The sequence below is a fragment of the Mytilus galloprovincialis genome, chromosome 2, assembly GCF_965363235.1.
Source record: "Mytilus galloprovincialis chromosome 2, xbMytGall1.hap1.1, whole genome shotgun sequence".
Lineage (NCBI taxonomy): Eukaryota > Metazoa > Mollusca > Bivalvia > Mytilida > Mytilidae > Mytilus > Mytilus galloprovincialis.
The window spans coordinates 112606711-112627598 of record NC_134839.1 but is presented as its reverse complement, the minus strand read 5'-3'; the positions used below and the strand labels follow the sequence as shown (position 1 = coordinate 112627598).

General features: G+C 31.8%; 1 protein-coding gene across 1 annotated transcript; it reads right to left on the bottom strand.

The window, feature by feature from the left end:
- Window positions 1–872: 872 nt before the first annotated feature.
- Window positions 873–15351, bottom strand: LOC143065412 (uncharacterized). Its single transcript, XM_076238967.1, has 5 exons — window positions 15203–15351; window positions 10987–11007; window positions 4756–4879; window positions 4019–4114; window positions 873–2728 (listed from the first exon to the last, which is right to left on the bottom strand). Exons 1-5 carry the CDS (start codon window positions 15230–15232, stop codon window positions 2592–2594), a joined length of 408 nt encoding a protein of 135 aa, XP_076095082.1. The 5' UTR covers window positions 15233–15351; the 3' UTR covers window positions 873–2591.
- Between the last annotated feature and the right edge of the window lie 5537 nt (window positions 15352–20888).

Here is a 20888-nt window from a genome sequence, read left to right as displayed (position 1 = left end):
AGAATAGAATTAGTGGTTTTGGGGATAACTTAAAGCCATAAGTTGAATGACCAGCACAAAGAACAATTTGAAAAAGTTGAATATTTAAATAATAAATTGATATTTTATGTCCGCCATTTTGGATATTACCGGAAGTATGGGTTTTAAAGACATATGTCTTATACATTGCATCAACGAGAAGCACCAAAGAAAGGTTCATGTACAATGTAATGATAGTAGCAATACGTTAAAACACATTTCAGTTACCCTCCCTAGAAAAAATCAGCTTATTTTAGTACAATGTCCGCCATGTTGGATTTTACCGGAAGTAGGGGTTTTTAAGACCACTAATCTATATAATATATCTAATAATAGTACAAAACAAAGGTTTGTACCAAATTTTATGATAGAAGGATGATAATAACACATATTCACATGCTAGCCTTCACTATTGGGCTGATTTAAGTATGATGTCCGCCATTTTGAATTTAACCGGAAGTGAGACATATTTTTCAAATGCCTTCCTATCTGAAATTAAAGAGTAATAGTTGAGGAAGGTCTATGCCAAATTTCATGCTTGTAGCAGATTGTGCACAATTCGTCTGAAATATGCTTGTAGCCGCCGGACTATGTTGTCAACAGCGTTGAATAACATTTTAGTTTTATGAAAATATTTAAAATAATAAGGACTTTAATATAGCGTTTTTCATTATCAGTAAGAATTTACAACTTCTAAAGTTTAATCCTGTGAGTGAATCAAATATAGAGTGAAAAGTAAAATCACAAAAATACTGAACACCGAAAAAAGTTAAAAACGGAAAGTCCCTTATCAAATGACAAAATCAAACACATCAAACGAATGGCTAGGTACAGACATTTTCTTAAGTAGAAAGTTGTGGATTAAATATGATTTTATTGCTAGCTAAATCTGTCATTCGTATGACAATCGCATAAAATACCATTATATTGGCAACGATATGTGAACAAAACAAACATAAATATAAAAGGTAAAAATGTAAAAAAAGTAGTGCTGCCCATTTTGTTTAGAAAGAACGTGAACGTTATAAAACAATTGGCACAGTTGAAGTCAACTTTACAAGTTGATGTCAAAATAATGGTTGTTTAAGTGATAATAGAAAAGGTTTATCTTAAGACAAATATTTAAATGATTTTGTCAGAATTTGTCTTAAACGAATTGCAGTGTTAACTGAAAAGGATGAATGTCGTACATTTTAATTACACAGTAACTATTTATTCTGCTTATAAAGCATTTAATATCCTTTGATAGATATATTCAAGTTAAAGGGTTCGATATATTCATTTCTTAATTTGGCGTATACATATTTGCATATACATAGACCAATTCGGTTACAAAAAAAAAAGTAAAATCACAAAAATGCTGAACACCGGAATAGTTCAAAACGGAAAGTCCCAAATCAAATGGAAAAATCAAAAGATAAAACACATCAAACGAATGGATAACAACTGTTATATTCCTGACTTGGTACAGGCATTTTGTTATTGTATAGCTAGCTTAACCTCTAACTTGTACGACAGTCGCAACAAATTACATTATATTGACAACGATGCGTGAACAAAACAAACAGACCTATTAGGTAAAATATCAAAAATAAGGTTACGCCAGTCAACGTTGTGTTATAATGTTGATCACTAAAAATACATACAAATATGTAACAAAGAAGCACAAAATGGCATATAGACCAAGCATATTAGCAAAAATTAAAGACAAGAATACATGAACTTACTTTAGTACAATAACACAATGACGGTGATGTATAAGTACAGCGCCACGTCATATATGTATCAAAGAAACGCAAAAAGGCATATAGACAAAACACATAGCAAAAAAGAACAACAGATACGCAAACATGTTTTACAATAGCACAATAACTAGATGTATAAGTACAGAGTCACGCTATATGTATCGAAGTAACACCAAAAGGCATATAGAAAAAAACAACAAATAAGCAAAAATGACAAGAATACGAGATTATCATAAACAATAACATAATGACAGGATGTACAAGTTCAACAATTAACTTAATCACAAATAAAACCAAACAAATGTTTAACAAAGAAGTACAAAAGGCATATATCAAATTTAACAACCTCATTCATTGCTTTCTTATTTGAATTTTATTTATGTATACATATGTATCTCTCGATTCCGCTCGTCTCTATCCGAGGAACAAAAGTATTACAACAAAGGAAGAGAAAAACAATAATATCTCTACATGTATTAAATACAGAGATGCAATTGAATTGCAATTTATTAACATTATATCATATGAAAAGAAGCAACAATTGCGTTAATTTTTCGTCTTTAATATGTGAGTCAACTTCCCCAGAATTAAATATTTAGTTTCAATCTTAAAGCTCTCGATTTCATTTTGAAATCGTTCTAATATTTATGATATGGTATGTCTTCATCTGAAAAGTATAACCAAGAAGAACCCTAAAAATTACGGCAAATTATATAAAAGATAGTGTCGCACCTTTATTTTCTAACAAACATGTTTCAGCTTTGAGCTCTCTAAATATTTACATCTGTCTTTTTTATTTCGAATTAGACAAACCATAAAATGTTTAACTTAAAGAGGAAGTTGACATTTTGGGTTTTGAAAGCAGTCCATAAATTTATCGGTTTCTCTGTCAACGTAAGATTTGTCCTGACATCTAAAGGGAGCTATGGTATTATCTGCTAAAAAACTCCTAAAACATGTTAAACCTAAAAAATATAAAAATAATATATGCAATATAACTTTTACATAATAAACTTTTACAAAGACATTTCCGCGAGATATGACAAAGCACCGAGATAGAAAAATAACTGTTGCAGATTTATAATTGTATGTGTACTCCTTTTGAAATGCCAGCGATTCTCTCTGTTTCTGTTTGTTACCGGTATTTGTCTCTTCTTAATCGATCTGCGAGATTTGAACATCGGAAAAGTACTTTCGCCTTTATTCATAATCTGACTTAAATGTTTACTCGCCAATACAATTTCACATTTAGTTGATATAAGAGAAAATTGACGTAGACATAACGCCTGAAGTGCTCCACATCTTTTTTTTAAGATTAGACTTAGATCTTTGTATGATACGATGGTTGTCAGGTACGACGAAGAATATGTTTTCCCTTGAGATGCTTCTATACAACTCTTAGTTTTGGTGGAGTTCGTATTGTTATCAGGATGTCTCTGTTACGTGCATATATATATATAAAAGGAAGGTGTGGTATGATTGCCAATGAGACAAATGTCCACAAGTGACCAAAATGACACACATTAACAACTATAGGTCACCGTACGGCCTTCAACAATGAGTAAAGCCCATACCGCATAGTCAGCTATAAAAGGGCCTTATATGACTATGTAAAACAATTCAAACGATAAAACTAACGGCCTTGTTTATATAAAAAAAATAAAACGAAAAAGAAATATGTTACACATAAACAAACGACAACCACTGAATTACAGGCTCCTGTTTGTTCGACTTTGATTTATCTCCCTCGTCAGTAATCATTATTTTTAATGTGGTGGATTTGGTATCCTATTACTGTAACTTTATTGATACTATATATACACAATGTCATTTAGTCTTAAAACCACGAAGCGAAAACATCTTTAGTAAATTTTCCTGTTGATGACAACTTATAACTGCTACTCTACACACTTCTTTTTTAAATTATCGAAATATCTTTTCTGTTATGATGTACCTGATTTGATTAAATTGACTAAAATTAATCTCAAAACTACGTTTCTTTCTGTATACAAATATGGAGTTGTGACATATACATTTTTAAAATCACATTTTTCTTTTGCGTTAAAATGTTTTACTTCTCCCCAGTATTCTGCATGTAACGAATCAGTATTAATAATAGTAAGGTATACGTCCTAACAAATGAACTGTAATTGTAATGTGAAATGGAGAACGCGTATTAAAGTTGTGTCACATTTAGACGTATATAAGGGAACAAAGCTAGAATATTCGATACAGGTAATGTGCTTGATTTTTACCTTCTGTTTCGTCACATGCACATGTCTCGCCACACTGTTCGTTATACTGTGCTAATAACGGCACACAATTTCCTGCTGACTGTGGATTGTATGGTCCTAAAATTATATTAGATGTATTTTCAGATTGTTGTCATTCGGTCATTACGATCTTGAGAACACAAAGTACATGACAATATTTGCATATATTTTATAAATAAAGTAGCAGTATGAAATTCAACAAGTTTGATATTTGATTGACTGCTCCAATAAGTGATTTCAAGGATTATTTAATCATGACTAGGTTCATAACTTGACACCTTTACATAGTGAACAAACACAATCATTACCATGAATAATATCTATTTGTTATACCGTAACTAGATGTTATGTTACATGTAGCAGTCTAGTTTTCTTTTGTGTTCTTCGTAGTCAAATGAGGATCGAGATATGGCTAAAATACTGACATATGACTCATATTAGGAGCTTTTAAAACATTCTGTGTGTTGATAGCTGATAAAATGCTATATTTCATACTGTTGCAAACCAAAGATACCGATTAATAATCTTGTGTAAAATTTTAACTCAGATATAACCAATGATGAAGAAATAGTGATTTTATGCTAGTTCAGTGGAATATGTTATAATGTTAGTTTAGCATTATATATGAATTAGCTGTAGCGTTAAGATTTTACACATTGTAAACATATCCATATCATAAATTTGATAGGGGTTAACTTTTGATGTATACAATTGAATACCTATGTGGTCGAATACACCAGAATATATGAGAAGTGATCCATTAGAATGCCTGCAGCAAGAACCTGTTGGACATTCTGATGACAATGTGCATGTTTGATCATGTTGAATGGCCGCCCCTTCTACCTGTAAATAAATGATTTATTTAATTTGTATCAAATAATACACTCATGAAAGGGCTTTTCATTATGTAAATGTATAATAATTCTATTAACAATCTAAGGTCATGAACGTCAAATACGGCAAGTTCAACAACATTTAAAAAATATGATCCAGTTATCGATCAATCAAACCTGAAATATCGTAAATAAACATATAAAACTGACTGTAATTCGATAGTTAATGTTTATGTGTAAATAAACGTATAAAACTGACTGTAATTCGATAGTTAGTGTTTATGTGTAAATAAACGTATAAAACTGACTGTAATTCGATAGTTAGTGTTTATGTGTAAATAAACGTATAAAACTGACTGTAATTCGATAGTTAGTGTTTATGTGTAAATAAATAAACGTATAAACTTCAAGATTATAAAAAAACCGGTTTTTTTCTAAAGTGAACATTGATTGGTTAAATATTTCTCAGTCATGTCCTGTGTTTGAATTTGTTTGTTAGCTTTTTGGTCATGAATGTTTGTCTCTAATATTTAATTAACTGTGCATTTGTATTCAGATATCGCAGATCATATTTATTCGTTCATTGTTTAATCATACGTTTTTTGATTGAGTTAAGTCTGCCAATTGATATTTTATCGTATGTTTTTCTTTGTTGTGATGTTATGCTATTGTTTCAGAAAAAGGGAGAAGGTTTGGATCCATTAAAACGTTTAATCCCGCTGCAAATGTTTGCACCTGTCCTAAGTCAGGAATCTGATGTACAGTAGTTGTCGTTTGTTTATGTAATATATACGTGTTTCTCGTTTCTCGTTTTGTTTATATAGATTAGACCGTTGGTTTTCCCGTTTGAATGGTTTTACACTAGTAATTTTGGGGCCCTTTATAGCTTGTTGTTCGGTGTGAGCCAAGGCTCCGTGTTGAAGGCCGTACTTTAACCTATAATGGTTTACTTTTTAAATTGTTATTTGTATGGAGAGTTGTCTCATTGGCACTCACACCACATCTTCCTATATCTATGTATAAAACTGACTGTTATTCGATAGTTAGTGTTTATACGTATAAAACTGACTGTAATTCGATAGTCTAGTGTTTATACGTATAAAACTGACTGTAATTCAATAGTTAGTGTTTGTACGTATAAAACTGACTGTAATTCAATAGTTAGTGTTTATACGTATAAAACTGACTGTAATTCAATAGTTAGTGTTTATGTACATGTGTTGTGATGAATTATCACATTAATTATATACAATCTATTAGAAGTGTCTACTCAGGAATATTTTTGTATTTTTTTTTTTGCGTTATGTTACTTAATTGAAAAATGACGATGAGCTTTAAATTCACTTACAAAATATACATAATGACACGCAACTTAAGAACACCAAGGTTTGAATGTTTTGTACAGCAGTATAGCGTTAGTAAAGGTCTTTGTGTATATAGACAGATTTTAACAGCATTTTCGTTATTCCATTTACAATCCAACCACTTTCATCCCTATTCGCAGCTTAAACAAAATAGGCGAAACATTTTAAATTTAATTATGTGGGAAAATTCATACGCTAGTATTATGTAAATAATGGTGGTTGAAGATATAAAGAAAATGATATTCCAGTTGGAAGTTAGTTAACACTGACACCTGGTGTTGTCCTATAACACGAAAAATGAAAACCTGACCACTTTATTAACATAATAAATATACTAATATCATTCATTCTTTAAATCTGTAGATTAATTATTGAAATGAAATCTCATTTGTAACATTTCTCAATTGTCAAGCATATATCGAAACCATTTTATTCCTACAATGAGCTGCCCTTGATTATATATAGATAAGTACACACTAAAAACTCATATTCGTTTAAAGTTCGTTTGTGTTCTGTACATCTTAAAACAATAAAAATTCAAATTACACATATGACAGCAAGTTTTCTGCTATATGTTCACATTAACAAGGCATTGGAAATGCATGAATACTAGTTGTAATGATTGCGTGCTGAAAAGTCAGGTGTTGGAGTTTGCTCAAAAATGTGGAAACAGGGTTTAAAAAATACTACTCCAAACTCGCAACCATCACAGAGAATAAGTAACTTTTAATATAAAAATGAGATTGAGATATTTGGATTAAGTTATTCCCTTTTTTAATCATGTTCCACGATGTTTCCTAACCGCGATGGTGGTTGATTATTCATAACTTCGACTGAACCTCTCATGCTATATTAAGGTAACAAGTCACGAATGTGGAGATATTCTGACATCTTGGTTTTTCATAAATATTGTATAAATTATTGACAGCAAAATCATCGTAATCACTCATGAAATTAATGTGTCTTTATGTCACACAGTCTTAATTAATTAACGCATTCTTCTTCTGTTTTTTTTTCTCTCTTCATTTATTTTGGTGAGATTCATGTTGCGCAGTGTTTTGTTTGCAGATTTGTAAATTCATGTTTGTGTTTAAACGTTTTTGTTTTTTTTTGTTTTGCCATTTCATGGTCGGTCATAATGATAATACTAATAAAATTAATAGTTGTTTGTTTAAAGACACTTTCATTTTTAAAACTTATCGTTATTATAAAATTAAAGTAACCTGTAAGACGCTCAAGCTTTGATTGAATGAATAGTTTTATGTAAATCAAGTCATTGGTAATGCTTAACAAAGAAAAGTAGTGCAAAACACATGGATGTTTGATGATTGATAAAAGTTAGATTAATTGTTATTGTTGAAAATTCATTTTGTCATGCACTTTGTGTTCTCAATGATCTGTAAACCATTATTCCTTTTAGCTAGAATCTTCCTAAATTACTGATGAAATCGGGTATGCTGATGTATTATCGGGAGTCAAACTTCAGCAGTAGAAAAGGCCAATTGGTTTTAACAACTCGTCACACATACCATATTTATGATTTAGTCTGAAAAAAGACGACTGTAGTTTACCGATGTTCAATTCTGATCAATCAAAATAAAATAAAAACTGAGGTCATGAAATGACCCCCAAAAAGAAGCTGACCAGATTGTGTCAACAGGGTAAAAATACCAAACTCCGAGGAATTTCTAAACGGAAAGTCTCTAGGAAGAATTAAAATCTCAAACAACAACTGTCATATTCATGACTTGGTACAGGCATTTTCGTATGTAAATGGTAAAAAGTAAAATCACAAAAATATTGAACTCCGAGGAAAATTCAAAATGGAAAGTCCCTTATCAAATGTCAAAATCAAAAGCTCAAACACATCAAACGAATGGATAACAACTATCATATTCCTGACTAGGTACATGCATTTTCTTACGTAGAAAATAGTGGATTGAACCTGGTTTTATAGCTTGCTAAAATAAAACCTCTCACTTGCATGACTGTCGAATCAAATTCCATTATATTGACAACGATGCATGAAGAAAACAAACAGAAATAGTAGGTAAAATTGTCAAATATACAGCAGTTAACATTGTTATATATTCTTAATCATTAAAAAAACTAAAAACAAATGTATGTTACAAAGAAGCAAAAAAAAAAAAGCATAAATTTGCCTTAGTCAAATAACACAATGACGGGATGTATAAGTACATAGCCACGTCATATATGTAACGAATAAACATAAAAAGGCATACAGACAAGGCAAAAAGCAAAAAATGAAAGACACGCAACGAACAAGTTTACAATAGCACAATACTTGGATGTATAAGCACAGAGCCACGCCCCATGCATACGAAAATATATATTACAAATAAAACTGACAGGACATACAAGTACCACAAGCATCTCCTCCTATGCAAGCATCTTCTACCAGGCAAATTTACACTTAATTTAGATGTCCCAATCAGAAACAGTCTAAAAAAACCCAGATTTAACGATGATTGTAGAATCTAGAGATTAATATATGTCTAAAATAAACTCATCATAGATACCAGGACTAAATTTTGTATATACGCCAGACGCGCGTTTCGTCTACAAAATACTCATCAGTGACGCTCAAATCCAAAAAAGTTAAAAAGGCCAAATAAAGTACGAAGTTGAAGAGCATTGAGGACCAAAATTCCTAAAATAAATTTGCCAAATATAGCTAAGGTAATCTATGCCTGAGGTAGAAAAGCCTTATTTTCAATATATAACCATATCAATGATAATTCATGTCCGCACAAAAAGTGCTGACTACTGGGCTGGTGATACCCTCTGGGAAATAAATCTCCACCAGCAGTGGCATCGACCCAATGGTTGTAAATAAAATCATCAGGGTTACCAGGGATAAATTTTGTATATACGCCAGACGCGCGTTTCGTCTACAAAAGACTCATCAGTGACGTTCGAATCCAAAAAGGTAAAAAAGGCCGAATAAAGTACGAAGTTGAAGAGCATTGAGGACCAAAATTCCTAAGAAATTGCAAAATACAGCTAAGGTAATCTATGCCTGGAGTAGAAAAGTCTTAGTATTTAAAAATAATAAATTCAAAATTTGGTAAACAGTTAGTTTATAAATATAACCATATCAATGATAATTCATGTCGGCACAAAAAGTGCTGACTACTAGGCTGGCGATACCCTCGGGAAAATGAATCTCAACCAGCAGTGACATCGACCCAGTGGTTGTAAATTAACTCATCAGAGGTACCAGGACTAAATTGTGTATATACGCCAAACGCGCGTTTCGTCTACAAAAGGCTCATCAATGACGCTCGAATCCAAAAAAGTTAAAAAGGCCAAATAAAGTACGAAGTTGAAGAGCATTGAGGACTAAAATTCCAAACAATTTGCCAAATACAGCTTCGGTATCTATGCCTGAGGTAAAAAAGCCAAAGTATTTAAAAAAATCAAAATTTGGTAAACAGTTAATTTATAAATATAACCATATCAATGATAACTGATGTCGGCACAAAAAGTGCTGAGTACTGGGCTGGTGATACCCTCGGGGAAATAAATAAAAGTAAGGCGGAGTAAGCCGTGTTCGTTGTGTTTGTTTTAATTTCTAGTTTTAAAGAAGATACCAATGGAACCCAATCAGAAATTTTGTCACTAAATATTTATAAATATAAAAATATTGGAAAGTACGAGCAGAGGAAAAGGTCAACAAGCAGAAATACACAGTTCGCTCCGGGTTACCTTAGGAATGCTTACCTCCCAAATATTGTCATTAAGAAACTCCAGCATACTGATTACATTTCCCACTTTGTAGCATGGTTTACCTCCTTTTTTTAACTTTTAACTAATATAGCGTATGCTACCGTTTTTTAAATTGAAAAGCATTGTGGATTATTTCTTTTAGACTATTTTAAATTTAACATGGGTATTTTTAATTTTAAATTTTAAATTGGGGTATACAGGGTTGACAAATCAAAAGTTTTGATAAAATTCTATTCAGAGAAAGATCGAGATTATTTTAAATATTATATGATTTTGTTTGAACAAAAACGTGTAGAATTAGCAGTATCGTTGTCACCAGCACTGCCATCAGCGCCAATTACAATGTCAATTATTTACAGATATCTATAAGATTTTATAGAATGTAATCAGTATCATATTGTAAAACAATTATAATATGAAAGAGGGACGAAAGATACCAAAGGGACAGTCAAACTCATAAATCTAAAACAAACTGACAACGCCATGGCTAAAAATGAAAAAGACAAACAGAAAAACAATAGTACACATGACACAACATAAAAAACTAAAGAATAAACAACACGAACCCCACAAAAAACTAGGGGTGATCTCAGGTGCTCCGGAAGGGTAAGCAGATCCTGCTCCACATGTGGCACCCGTCGTGTTGCTTATGTGATTACAAATCCGGTAAATAGTCTAATTCGGTAGGTCACATTCATGAAAGGGAAGGGGATTGTAGTTACGACGTAAGGAACATATCCGATATCATTTGTGAAACGGTTATTCCATAACGGTCAACCAACTCGTGATGGCGTCCGTAAAATTTACGAAGGGATGATTTCAACATCACCATTTGGAACTCTTGGTTTAATAGCTTCCTTGTGAGCAGTAACCCTTTATCAAGAAAATCATGATAGGAAATGCAAGCACGGGAATATCGAATCTGTCATCTCTCTTTGTATACAATACATATTTTTACAAGTATAATGAGTCCCTAGTATGTAAGTTATAAAAAACAGCTTACCTTTGCAGCAATGACGATTACCTGTGAAAATAGAAATGTCATTCATTCATAATTTACGGAGCATATTATTCCAACAATCTTAACATTTCACATTACATTTATTGTTGATTTCCAATCTTGACTTGGATTGTTTATTGGTTAATTCATTTGGTTGATAGCCGCTTGATCAAACTCTATAAGATGAAAATTTGTCTTTTTTCGATCACAAACTGTACTACCTATAAGTCTTAGACCCTCTTGCTATCACTAATCAATATTGTCGAATGTCCCTCGTTTAAATGTTTTGTGCCATCAAATGCATTAGCCGAATGTCTATAACGCCACACACTTAACTTAAGAAATCGTTCAAAATATGACATCACACCCAAATAACTTTCAATAGAGATCCATAAACGACTTTTGAATTCGGGCACTTTTCCGTACTAGATTGTCTATGTAATTACGTCACAGTAAGAACCGACTTGTCAATGAAGTTATGTATGCTGATCGAACTCGGGTCAACTGATGTAACTCATTCATAAACAAGAATGTGTCCATAGTACACGGATGCCCCACTCGCACTATCACTTTTCATGTTGAGTGGACTGTGAAATGGGGGTCAAAACTCTAATTTGGCAATAAAATTAGAAAGATCATATAATAGGAAACATGTGTACTAATATTCAAGTTGATTGGACTTTAACTTCTTCAACAAACTACTTTGACCAAAAGCGGTAACCTCCAGCGGGTGAATGGACAGACGGACAAACAAACGGACGAACGGACGCTCAGAACTAAAACCGTAATGCCCATAAATGGGGCATAAAAAAACTAGAGAATGATGTGTTGAAGAAAAACATTACGCCACAGTAAAAACTGATGACCTCGGGTCAACCAGTGTAACTTATTTATAAAAATAACCATCTCAAAATTGATGTATAGATGAACAAACGTACCCCTTAAACAGCAGGAGGGTTAAAAATATTGCGTGGATTCATACATTTATGAAAAAGGAAAGTGGTCTACAAAAAGGAAAATAACAACAACAAAAACGCACTCCGAAAAAAATTCTAAACGGCAAAATCTAAAGCTCAAACACATCAAACAAATGGATAACAACTGTCATATTCCTGATTTGGTAAAGGCATTTTTAAGGTAGAAAAGGGTGGATTTAACAACGTTTTAAAACTAGCTAAACCTACTACTTGTATGACAGTACCATACAAATCCATTACATTACAACTATGCGTGAACAAAACAAAGAGACATATTAGGTAAAAATGTCAAAAAAGGAGTACAATAGTCAATATTGGGTTATAATCTTAATCACCATAAAATCAAAGAAATATGCTTACAAAGAAAAACAAAAAGGCATAAATATTATATATATATATATATATATATATATATATATATAGCAAAAGTAAATAAACACGGTGTACAGAATGTATATAATAATATTTTTAAATTTGCAAACTACATTTCACATCAAATAATAACAGTTCGTTAAAATATTGTCACTAGCGCTTTCATGCCTTCTGGCAATCTTCAGGCGACGTTTTAACAATGTCCTTGACGACACTGCCGTTGGTAACGTTTATTACGTTACAATAACGATAAGGGGAGATAAATCAAACGTGTTTAAGTAGATCCGTTTAATTTTGGCTGAAAGTCCTTTATAAAGTGTGCTTCCTTTGCCAGTCTTTTATATTTGTTCGATTCGTTCATTTTATAGAACGGATATACGGTAAATTTTCCACTACTGCACGTTTCGAAATGTTCGCTCACATCTTGCATTCGTGTGGATGGATCTCGTATCTGTTGTCTGTGAACACGAACTCTTTGACAAATTGAGTTACCAGTCTGTCCGATGTACCATTCCTTGCAAGTGCTGCATACAATACAGTAAATAAGGTTTACCGTTTTGCAATTCATGTCTGCATTTGGAATAATGGTTTGGCCGTTTTTCAATGTTATTTGCGGGCCGGTTGCCATGTATTCACAAAGACCACATCTAGGGTCATTACATTTTGAAACGTTGTATTGTATTCCATTTGGGTCATAAAACTTAGCCCTTGTTAAAATCTTTTTAAGATTTAAAGGCTGTCTTTTACTTTTCAGGAATTTTTCTGTAGGGAAAAGCTTTTTTAATTTTTTCGTTTTTTGTAAAACTGGCAAATTTGATTTTATGACGTTGAATATGTCAGGATTGTACGGGTTATGAGTGCTAACAAACGGGATAAGTTCTGTATTACTCTCTTTGCGTGCTGTGGACCTGAGTTCCGTCATTGGTATAGCTTTTGCCTTTTCTATTCCCTTTTCTATTAGTGGGTTTGGATAGTTTTGTTCTTTCAAAAACACCTTCAGTTCATTCAAACGTAATTCCTTCGTGAAATCATCACTCACAATTGTACATACACGTCGTGCTAGACAAAACGGGATGTTTCTTTTCGTATGTGAAGGATGGCATGAATGAAAATTCAGGTATTGGTGGGTGTCCGTCTTCTTATAATATATATCTGTGGTTAAGGTTGTTCCATTCTTTAATATTAAAATATCTAGAAATGGCAGTCTTTGTTCGCTAGATTCGATGGTAAATTTAATCGAAGGATGTAATGTGTTTATCAGACTATGAAACTTCTCTAAATTGTGACTTTTGTTTAAAATGATAAAACAGTCGTCTAAGAATCGCTTCCATTCCGATTTTACGTACACTTTAAAAGCTGTATCAAATTCACTTTCAACTTGTTGATACATTTTATCCTCCAGAAATCCCATCACGAGAGTGGCAAAGGAAGCACACTTTATAAAGGACTTTCAGCCAAAATTAAACGGATCTACTTAAACACGTTTGATTTATCTCCCCTTATCGTTATTGTAACGTAATAAACGTTACCAACGGCAGTGTCGTCAAGGACATTGTTAAAACGTCGCCTGAAGATTGCCAGAAGGCATGAAAGCGCTAGTGACAATATTTTAACGAACTGTTATTATTTGATGTGAAATGTAGTTTGCAAATTTAAAAATATTATTATATATATATATATATATATACAAATAACATCAGTAAGAACAAAAGACAAGAACACCAAAATTGACCACATCACAACAACACAATGGCGGGCTATCCTCAAGCAAGTACCGAGCCACGTCAAATTGATATCACCAAAAATACATTTTTTTTTATTTCTTGTTCTTGAAAATGTATTAATGGATACCAATTGGATTGTTAATGGAAAGAACATCATCAATATATCTGAATGGAAAATTAAATTATCTGACTTCTTTGATCTTCTTGTTTTTGACAAGAATCTGAAGGAACTCCAACTCATATGAAAATAAGAAAAGGTCTGCAAGAAAAGGCTCATAGTTCGTTCCCATGGGAAGGCCGAAAAAAAACCGCTAATCAGATATTATAGACTGAGCTACATGAACCCAAATACTGGGGTTATTTGTTTATTGTAACATGGCTGGGCAAAATTAATGACCTGCGTTAAGGGGAAATCGTACAGATGCATTCAGATATCTAACTAGTTATCAAAGGTACCAGGTATAATTTAATACGACAGACGCGCGTTTTGTCTACATAAGACTCATCAGTGACGCTCAAATCGAAAAAAGTTAGAAAGCCAAACAAGTACAAAGTTGAAGAGTATTGATGACCCAAGATTCCAAAAGAGTTGTGCCAAATACGGCTTAGGTTGTTTGTGCCTGGGATAAAACTTGAAGTCAATATTGAGATCCTGCATGCAACATGTAAACATTTCGAAATTTGGAATTAGTATGTGTATGATTGGGTTTGATTAGCTCAACCTTCTGTTTTGGTTATTTAGACTCGCTGTTTGTCTATATTGTCTTGCGTGTTGTATGTTGTCAACGATTCATGATTTTAATTGTTGCCTTTAGTATCATCTATTATTTTTATTACAAAAATGGTAGTTAAGACAAGAAATCCCGGAACAGATATAAAATTGTGTGTCAAACATATTGTAGATTTTAACAAGCAAAACAAACTATAGGATATGCTATTAATTTTCATCAAATCGGGTTTTCCTTGTATTGTTATAATTGTATCTGCATTCTAGAAAATGTACATAATTTAGAAAAAAACAAAAACAAAAAGCTTAAAACAAAACCCCAAAACAAGTTCTTTAAACAACAGTTATATCAAATACAATTTGGTTAATTAAAACAGACAAATGCTGATAAAATTCAAAGTGTAATTATGAAAACTTACCATCAGAGTTATAATAAAATGGTAATCCATATCTTAAGGGAGGGAATCACTTTCCCTAACTTAAAATCCAACACACGACCTCTTTACGCTGATTCCTGTAAAATAGTTCCACCCATTAGAGGTCTGTTAAAAATGACATTGAATAACCATAAAACATCAAATAAACCATAAAAACCATCATCTGACAATTGTCTAATAAATTCTTGTATGTGCAGTCAAGTGAGTCTACCTTTGTATTACCTATATAAACATGACAATTTTCTGATTGTTTTACATTGTAATAGCATTACCGCAAAACTAAATTATTATTTATGTCACAACTAATTATTGAAATATATTCTATTGACGCTAAGTATCAACCGTTTTCTGTATAATAATTCATATGATCATTTCTTATTTTTGGGCATCTCAATTAAGTCTGAACTATTTATAATTTTCATTTAAAAAATAAAAAATACGGGTGTGATTGATTCATAGTTTATCTTTTCGGGGTCCTTATAGCCAAATCAGGGGCTGCGAATTGAAAAAAAATCACTAATGACCTATTATAATTCTATATATCCACCTCATTCAAACTCTTTATTTAGTGGTTATTTTCCTGCATGTTTTAGATAATTATTAAAAGTTCTAATCAATTTGACATCGAACAAGAAATGAAAAAAAATAATTGATCAGTACAATGGGTTACCCATTTCTATATGACAGTTATAAATAATAGGGTATTTCTAATTTTCACAAAAATCAACAGTCTTGAAGAAAAACTCTTTCATAAAATTTCTTTAAATTTATATTGCTAGTGAAGCCTCTTTTTATGAATGTTTTTGATACTATAACATTTTTACTACACGTACTAGGCCTAAGGCTCGTGGTAAATCGTGAAGACTTGAGATGTATCTTTCACTTTCACACCTACATAATGGATGATAAGGTAATATCTAAACAAGTTAAATCATGTTATCATAAATGATTTATCACATGACAAATGGTTTACATGATATTCAAGTTTTTAAGAGAGCACGAAAGTCAATTACATATTAGTATTGACATGCGTTAGGGTTATCCTCTGTCAGCTCGATCATCTAAATGTTCACAATGAAAAGTAATGAAGATTTATGAAGAAAAAGATTAAAAGAAGTGTTACATATATCGTATGTCTACATACGGTACTAACCTTTTGCCTACCATATTCCTAGGTATACTGCTAAAGAAATAAATAAAAAATATAACCGCATTTGTTATTCATTATGTCTGTTTCCAGATAAGATTTTTTTTAATTGAAGATTATGGGGAAACACCCTGAAAAATAAACAAAGATGATTTAACAATAAACAGCTATTACATATGAATAATGATATATTCCTTTACATATAAACACCAACGAGATAAGCCACAAGACAGACCACAAACCACATTTATCATCACATTATTCTGACTGATTTCAATTGATTTACAATGAAACAGGAGAAAACCAAATCCATTGTTTAATATTTAAAAAAAAACCAGAAAAAACATTTACCAGGTGCAAGTATTACTTAATCAATTCTTTTTAATATATTTGACTACTTAAAGTTATCTTGCAATATGATAATCAAATGGCAATATTAAACGCTCAAACAGATCAAACAAATGAATAACAACTGTCATATTCTGGACTTGTTACAGTCATTTTCTTATGTAGAAATTGTTGGACTGAGCCTGGTTTTGTAGCTAGCTAAACCTCTCACTTGGATGACAGTCGCATCAAATTCCACTGCAATATAGTATAAAGAGTATACAAATTAAAGTCCAGTTAACCGATATAATATTTGATCATTCCTTTTCCATAAAATCATATATTAAACACACTACTTAACTTTGCAAATGACCAGTACTATTTGGATCGAAGTATGTGTTCATGTTTATGTTTATGTTATGTTCTCGTGTCATTGAACCATAATTTTATATATTTTATATGCATGACCTCCCGCAACTATCGGAGATTAAAAGTTAAATGTTGTGATTTTTTTTTATGCACACGCCGTAGCGGAGGGGGCATTGCTTCACTTGTCCGTCTGCCCATCGTACAGTCCAAAATTGGTTTCCGTTCTCTAACTTTAGTTTGTCTCAAACAAATGTTAGAAGACTTATACACAATGCTGATTACCAAAACAAATCACAGATCTAGTTTACATTTTGGTGGCGTCACTTTTAAAGTTCTTTTAGTAATATCACTTTATAAAATCATATGCCAGCCGGCGCATCATCTGTGTCCCATGGACACATTTCCCCCTTTTCGTTTTTTCACATGACATTGTCAGTATCATGGTTTTGGCTTATAAGTTTCAATTTCCCGTTGCGCGGTATATTTCGCCTCCAATATTGTGAAGTAGCAAAATTGTGGTCCAATATGTGAACATTGAATGTATCTCGTCATTCGGAGAATCTACTCTAATGATAGATCTTTTATCGTTTCTGTTCAACAAGTTTATAAACATATGTCCTTAAACATTGTGTTTTTAATCATTCCAGAAATACGTTATAAATACTAAAAGACCTCGTATGATCACCGAAAAAAAACAATAATAGGTAATCAATCCTTTTTCCAGACAGGATAATATGCTCTATAGCGCATTTGAATAAGCAAACAAATAATAATGAGGCAGTCGTTGTCTTTACAATTCTGCTGAAATAGCCTTGACGTTACGTAATCCTTTCGGCGACGTCATGATTTTTCTCTCTCTTTTCCCGTCAACAACACCCTTTCAACGGCTGATATATGAAAGAGGAGTTCGGTAACCCCATGAAAATTATATATCAAAAGAAAGGAAAATAATACCTTAAACACATTTGATTTTTATAGAAAAATCGTAGGATTGGTTTAAACTGCAGAATAAATAAAGCTTGAAATGTCTTATTTTTGGTTCAAATTTGACGTTATGTCTATGTACTTTATGTTGTTTCATTACCATTTTCAAATGCCTGGAACTCGGAAATTGGATCGGTGACCAACTTAAATTTTTCGATTTTTCATTATCTTTTAATAAGTTCTACGTGCAAACAATTTCTTTTAAAAATCGCAAGACAAGCCATTTACGTACCTGTTACCTTAAGAGTTCTCGATTTAAAAACTCAATAAATAGTTTTGAAGCTTTACATGAACTGCATAAAAGATCACTAAATTATTGTGTTGAATAGGTGAAGAGTTTTAAAATATTTAAGGGAAAATCTATTTTTTTTCTGTATCATATACCCTTTAAAAAACAAAAGGAAAGTGCTAAATTAATTAGACGCATATTAAGTTCTCATGACTTTTCCAATTCTTTAAATTGCCTTCGAAAAAGGCCACGCATTTCCCCATTAAATTACAATATATAGGTTTGCATGGAATTTCATTGCAAAAACTGTAAACTTTAAGCTTTAAATGAAAATTCAAAGAGAAAATTTTACAAAAATTATTACATATAAAGACATAAAAAGAAAACATATCCAATGTTCATCATGAAAAGTAACATGCTTTTTTGTAATGATTCATTTTAAATGGGACTTTTCTGCCCTAACAGCTACTTTAGTACAAGCAATCATCGTGACGCATATACACTCTATACTAGTTGAGATGCATATAAACTATACATCATTAAAGCTGAATATAAAATTTAATGTACATCCGTTATAATGCATTCAAACTTTACATCTGTGAAAACGTCTATAAAATTGAGAACGGAAATAGGGAACATGTCAAATAGACAATAACCCGACCAAAGAGCCGAGATAAACTGTATGTATCTGAAAAGATGTATATACAAAGTTGCTAACGTATATATGTTCATGTTTATGCATCACAACAAATGTATAATTTATATACCTCTTTACAAATGTACAGTATATATATGCATCTTATTTTACTCATTTTATTCTTAGTTACATAGTGTGCTATTTGAGGATTTTGTATGGATCATACTCGTTGTATTGGGCTTCCCATCGAGCATGATGAATAGAATAGCATAACAACATCAAATGTTTTTATATTTCAAAAAAATATGAATGTAATTGAAGATTTTGTAGTAGATCTTTAGAATTTGAAGAATCCAATTTGGAAGAATGAAGTGTATTTGCTCCTCCTAATAATAAGTTATAAAGACGGGAGATTTTGATAGTCCTTTGAATGTTAAACCCAAAGGAGAGAATAACGGCTTTCTGATTTTCTAGAATTTCCTCTTTTGTGAATGATCTAGGAGTATGTGGGATTCTGGGTTTAGCTGTAAATTCCGAGTTCTCCAATAAGAAATATCAAATAATGATTTTGCATATGAAAAATAGGTGCTTCGTCATATTTCTGGAGAGAGAATAAAGCATAAGAATGCATAATAGAACAGATTTGATCGTTTCAGAAAAAAGTGTTCAGTTGTTATTTATAATTGGCTTGTAGAATATGCCAGGTTGTATCTTAATGTTTTGACCGGTCAGTAAAAAAATGTGTTCTTGGCAGATCTTTTAGAGTCTCTGTCTTTATATACATTTTTTATATATAGATTTGTGGCGATTTAAATCTTGGTACTTTGAGCTCTTGCATCAACTCTTCATAAAATTGCTTAAAATACCGACTTATTGCATGAACCGACATTGATAAAGTTTCACCCAAACTTACAAAGTCATCTTCCGGTTTGTTGGTGGGAAAAAAAAGATTATCAGATTTTTATTAATAGAAAGGATTTTTGAGTTCGTTCGCTGTGTTCACTTTACATTGCATGGGATTGTGACTCTCCGCTGATATTTTACAAGATTAATATTCATAAAATCTGATAATCTGAAAATCTCGTTTTTTGTGTCGCTGGGCTGCTGTCTCATAAAATAAATCTATCTTTTATTAATGATTTTTATACAAATCTCTTTTTTTATATAACTTTTTCCGACATGTTTATCTAATTTTGCTTTATACATTGTTACTATTCTTATCTATCAAACTAAAACACACCCCACTTTTTAACGACTGCGTTTTAATAAGTGTTATCGTGAATGATGGGATTAAGAGCAATTGTATGCTATAGTATTCATGTTAGTATTAAAGATGCAAATTAAGACGATTAAGAAAGTGTACTATAGTTCTTGGAAGTTTAATGATTAGTTCGACATTGTTAGAACATCAAGTCACTGCTTTTGTTCGCAATGCTGTGTAAATCAAATTTATTCATTTCGTTGAAAATTATCATAATCTCTTATTCTTTCATTTTCAATTCATTACTGCCTTTTACTAAGATACAACGTACTTCACCAAACACATTGAAAATTATTACCGACATTAATAACAGATTAAACCCAATTTTCGCTAAATCTGAAAAGTAGGCCGTACCATGACCTATGGTTGTTAATTTCTGTGTAATTTGGTGTCTTGTGTAGAAAGTTATCTCATTGGCAATTATACCAAAACTTCTTTTTTTGTGTTTGATATCTAGTGAGAATCGATTACAAGAATCTTTAATACTAGTCCGTGCATGTATAAGAAGGAGATGTGAGTAAACTACAATGACAGCAATCCAAACAACAAAAAGCAAACAAAAAGCGAAATTTACACCCATGAACATCAACAAGCAGTTTAAAAACGTATTTTTGGTAATTCTAAATGTTATGATATAAATAAAATTGACATTTTAAAGTTTATAATGACCAACTGCGCAAAACTAAGTATCAGATTGACATGACAAGGGGATAA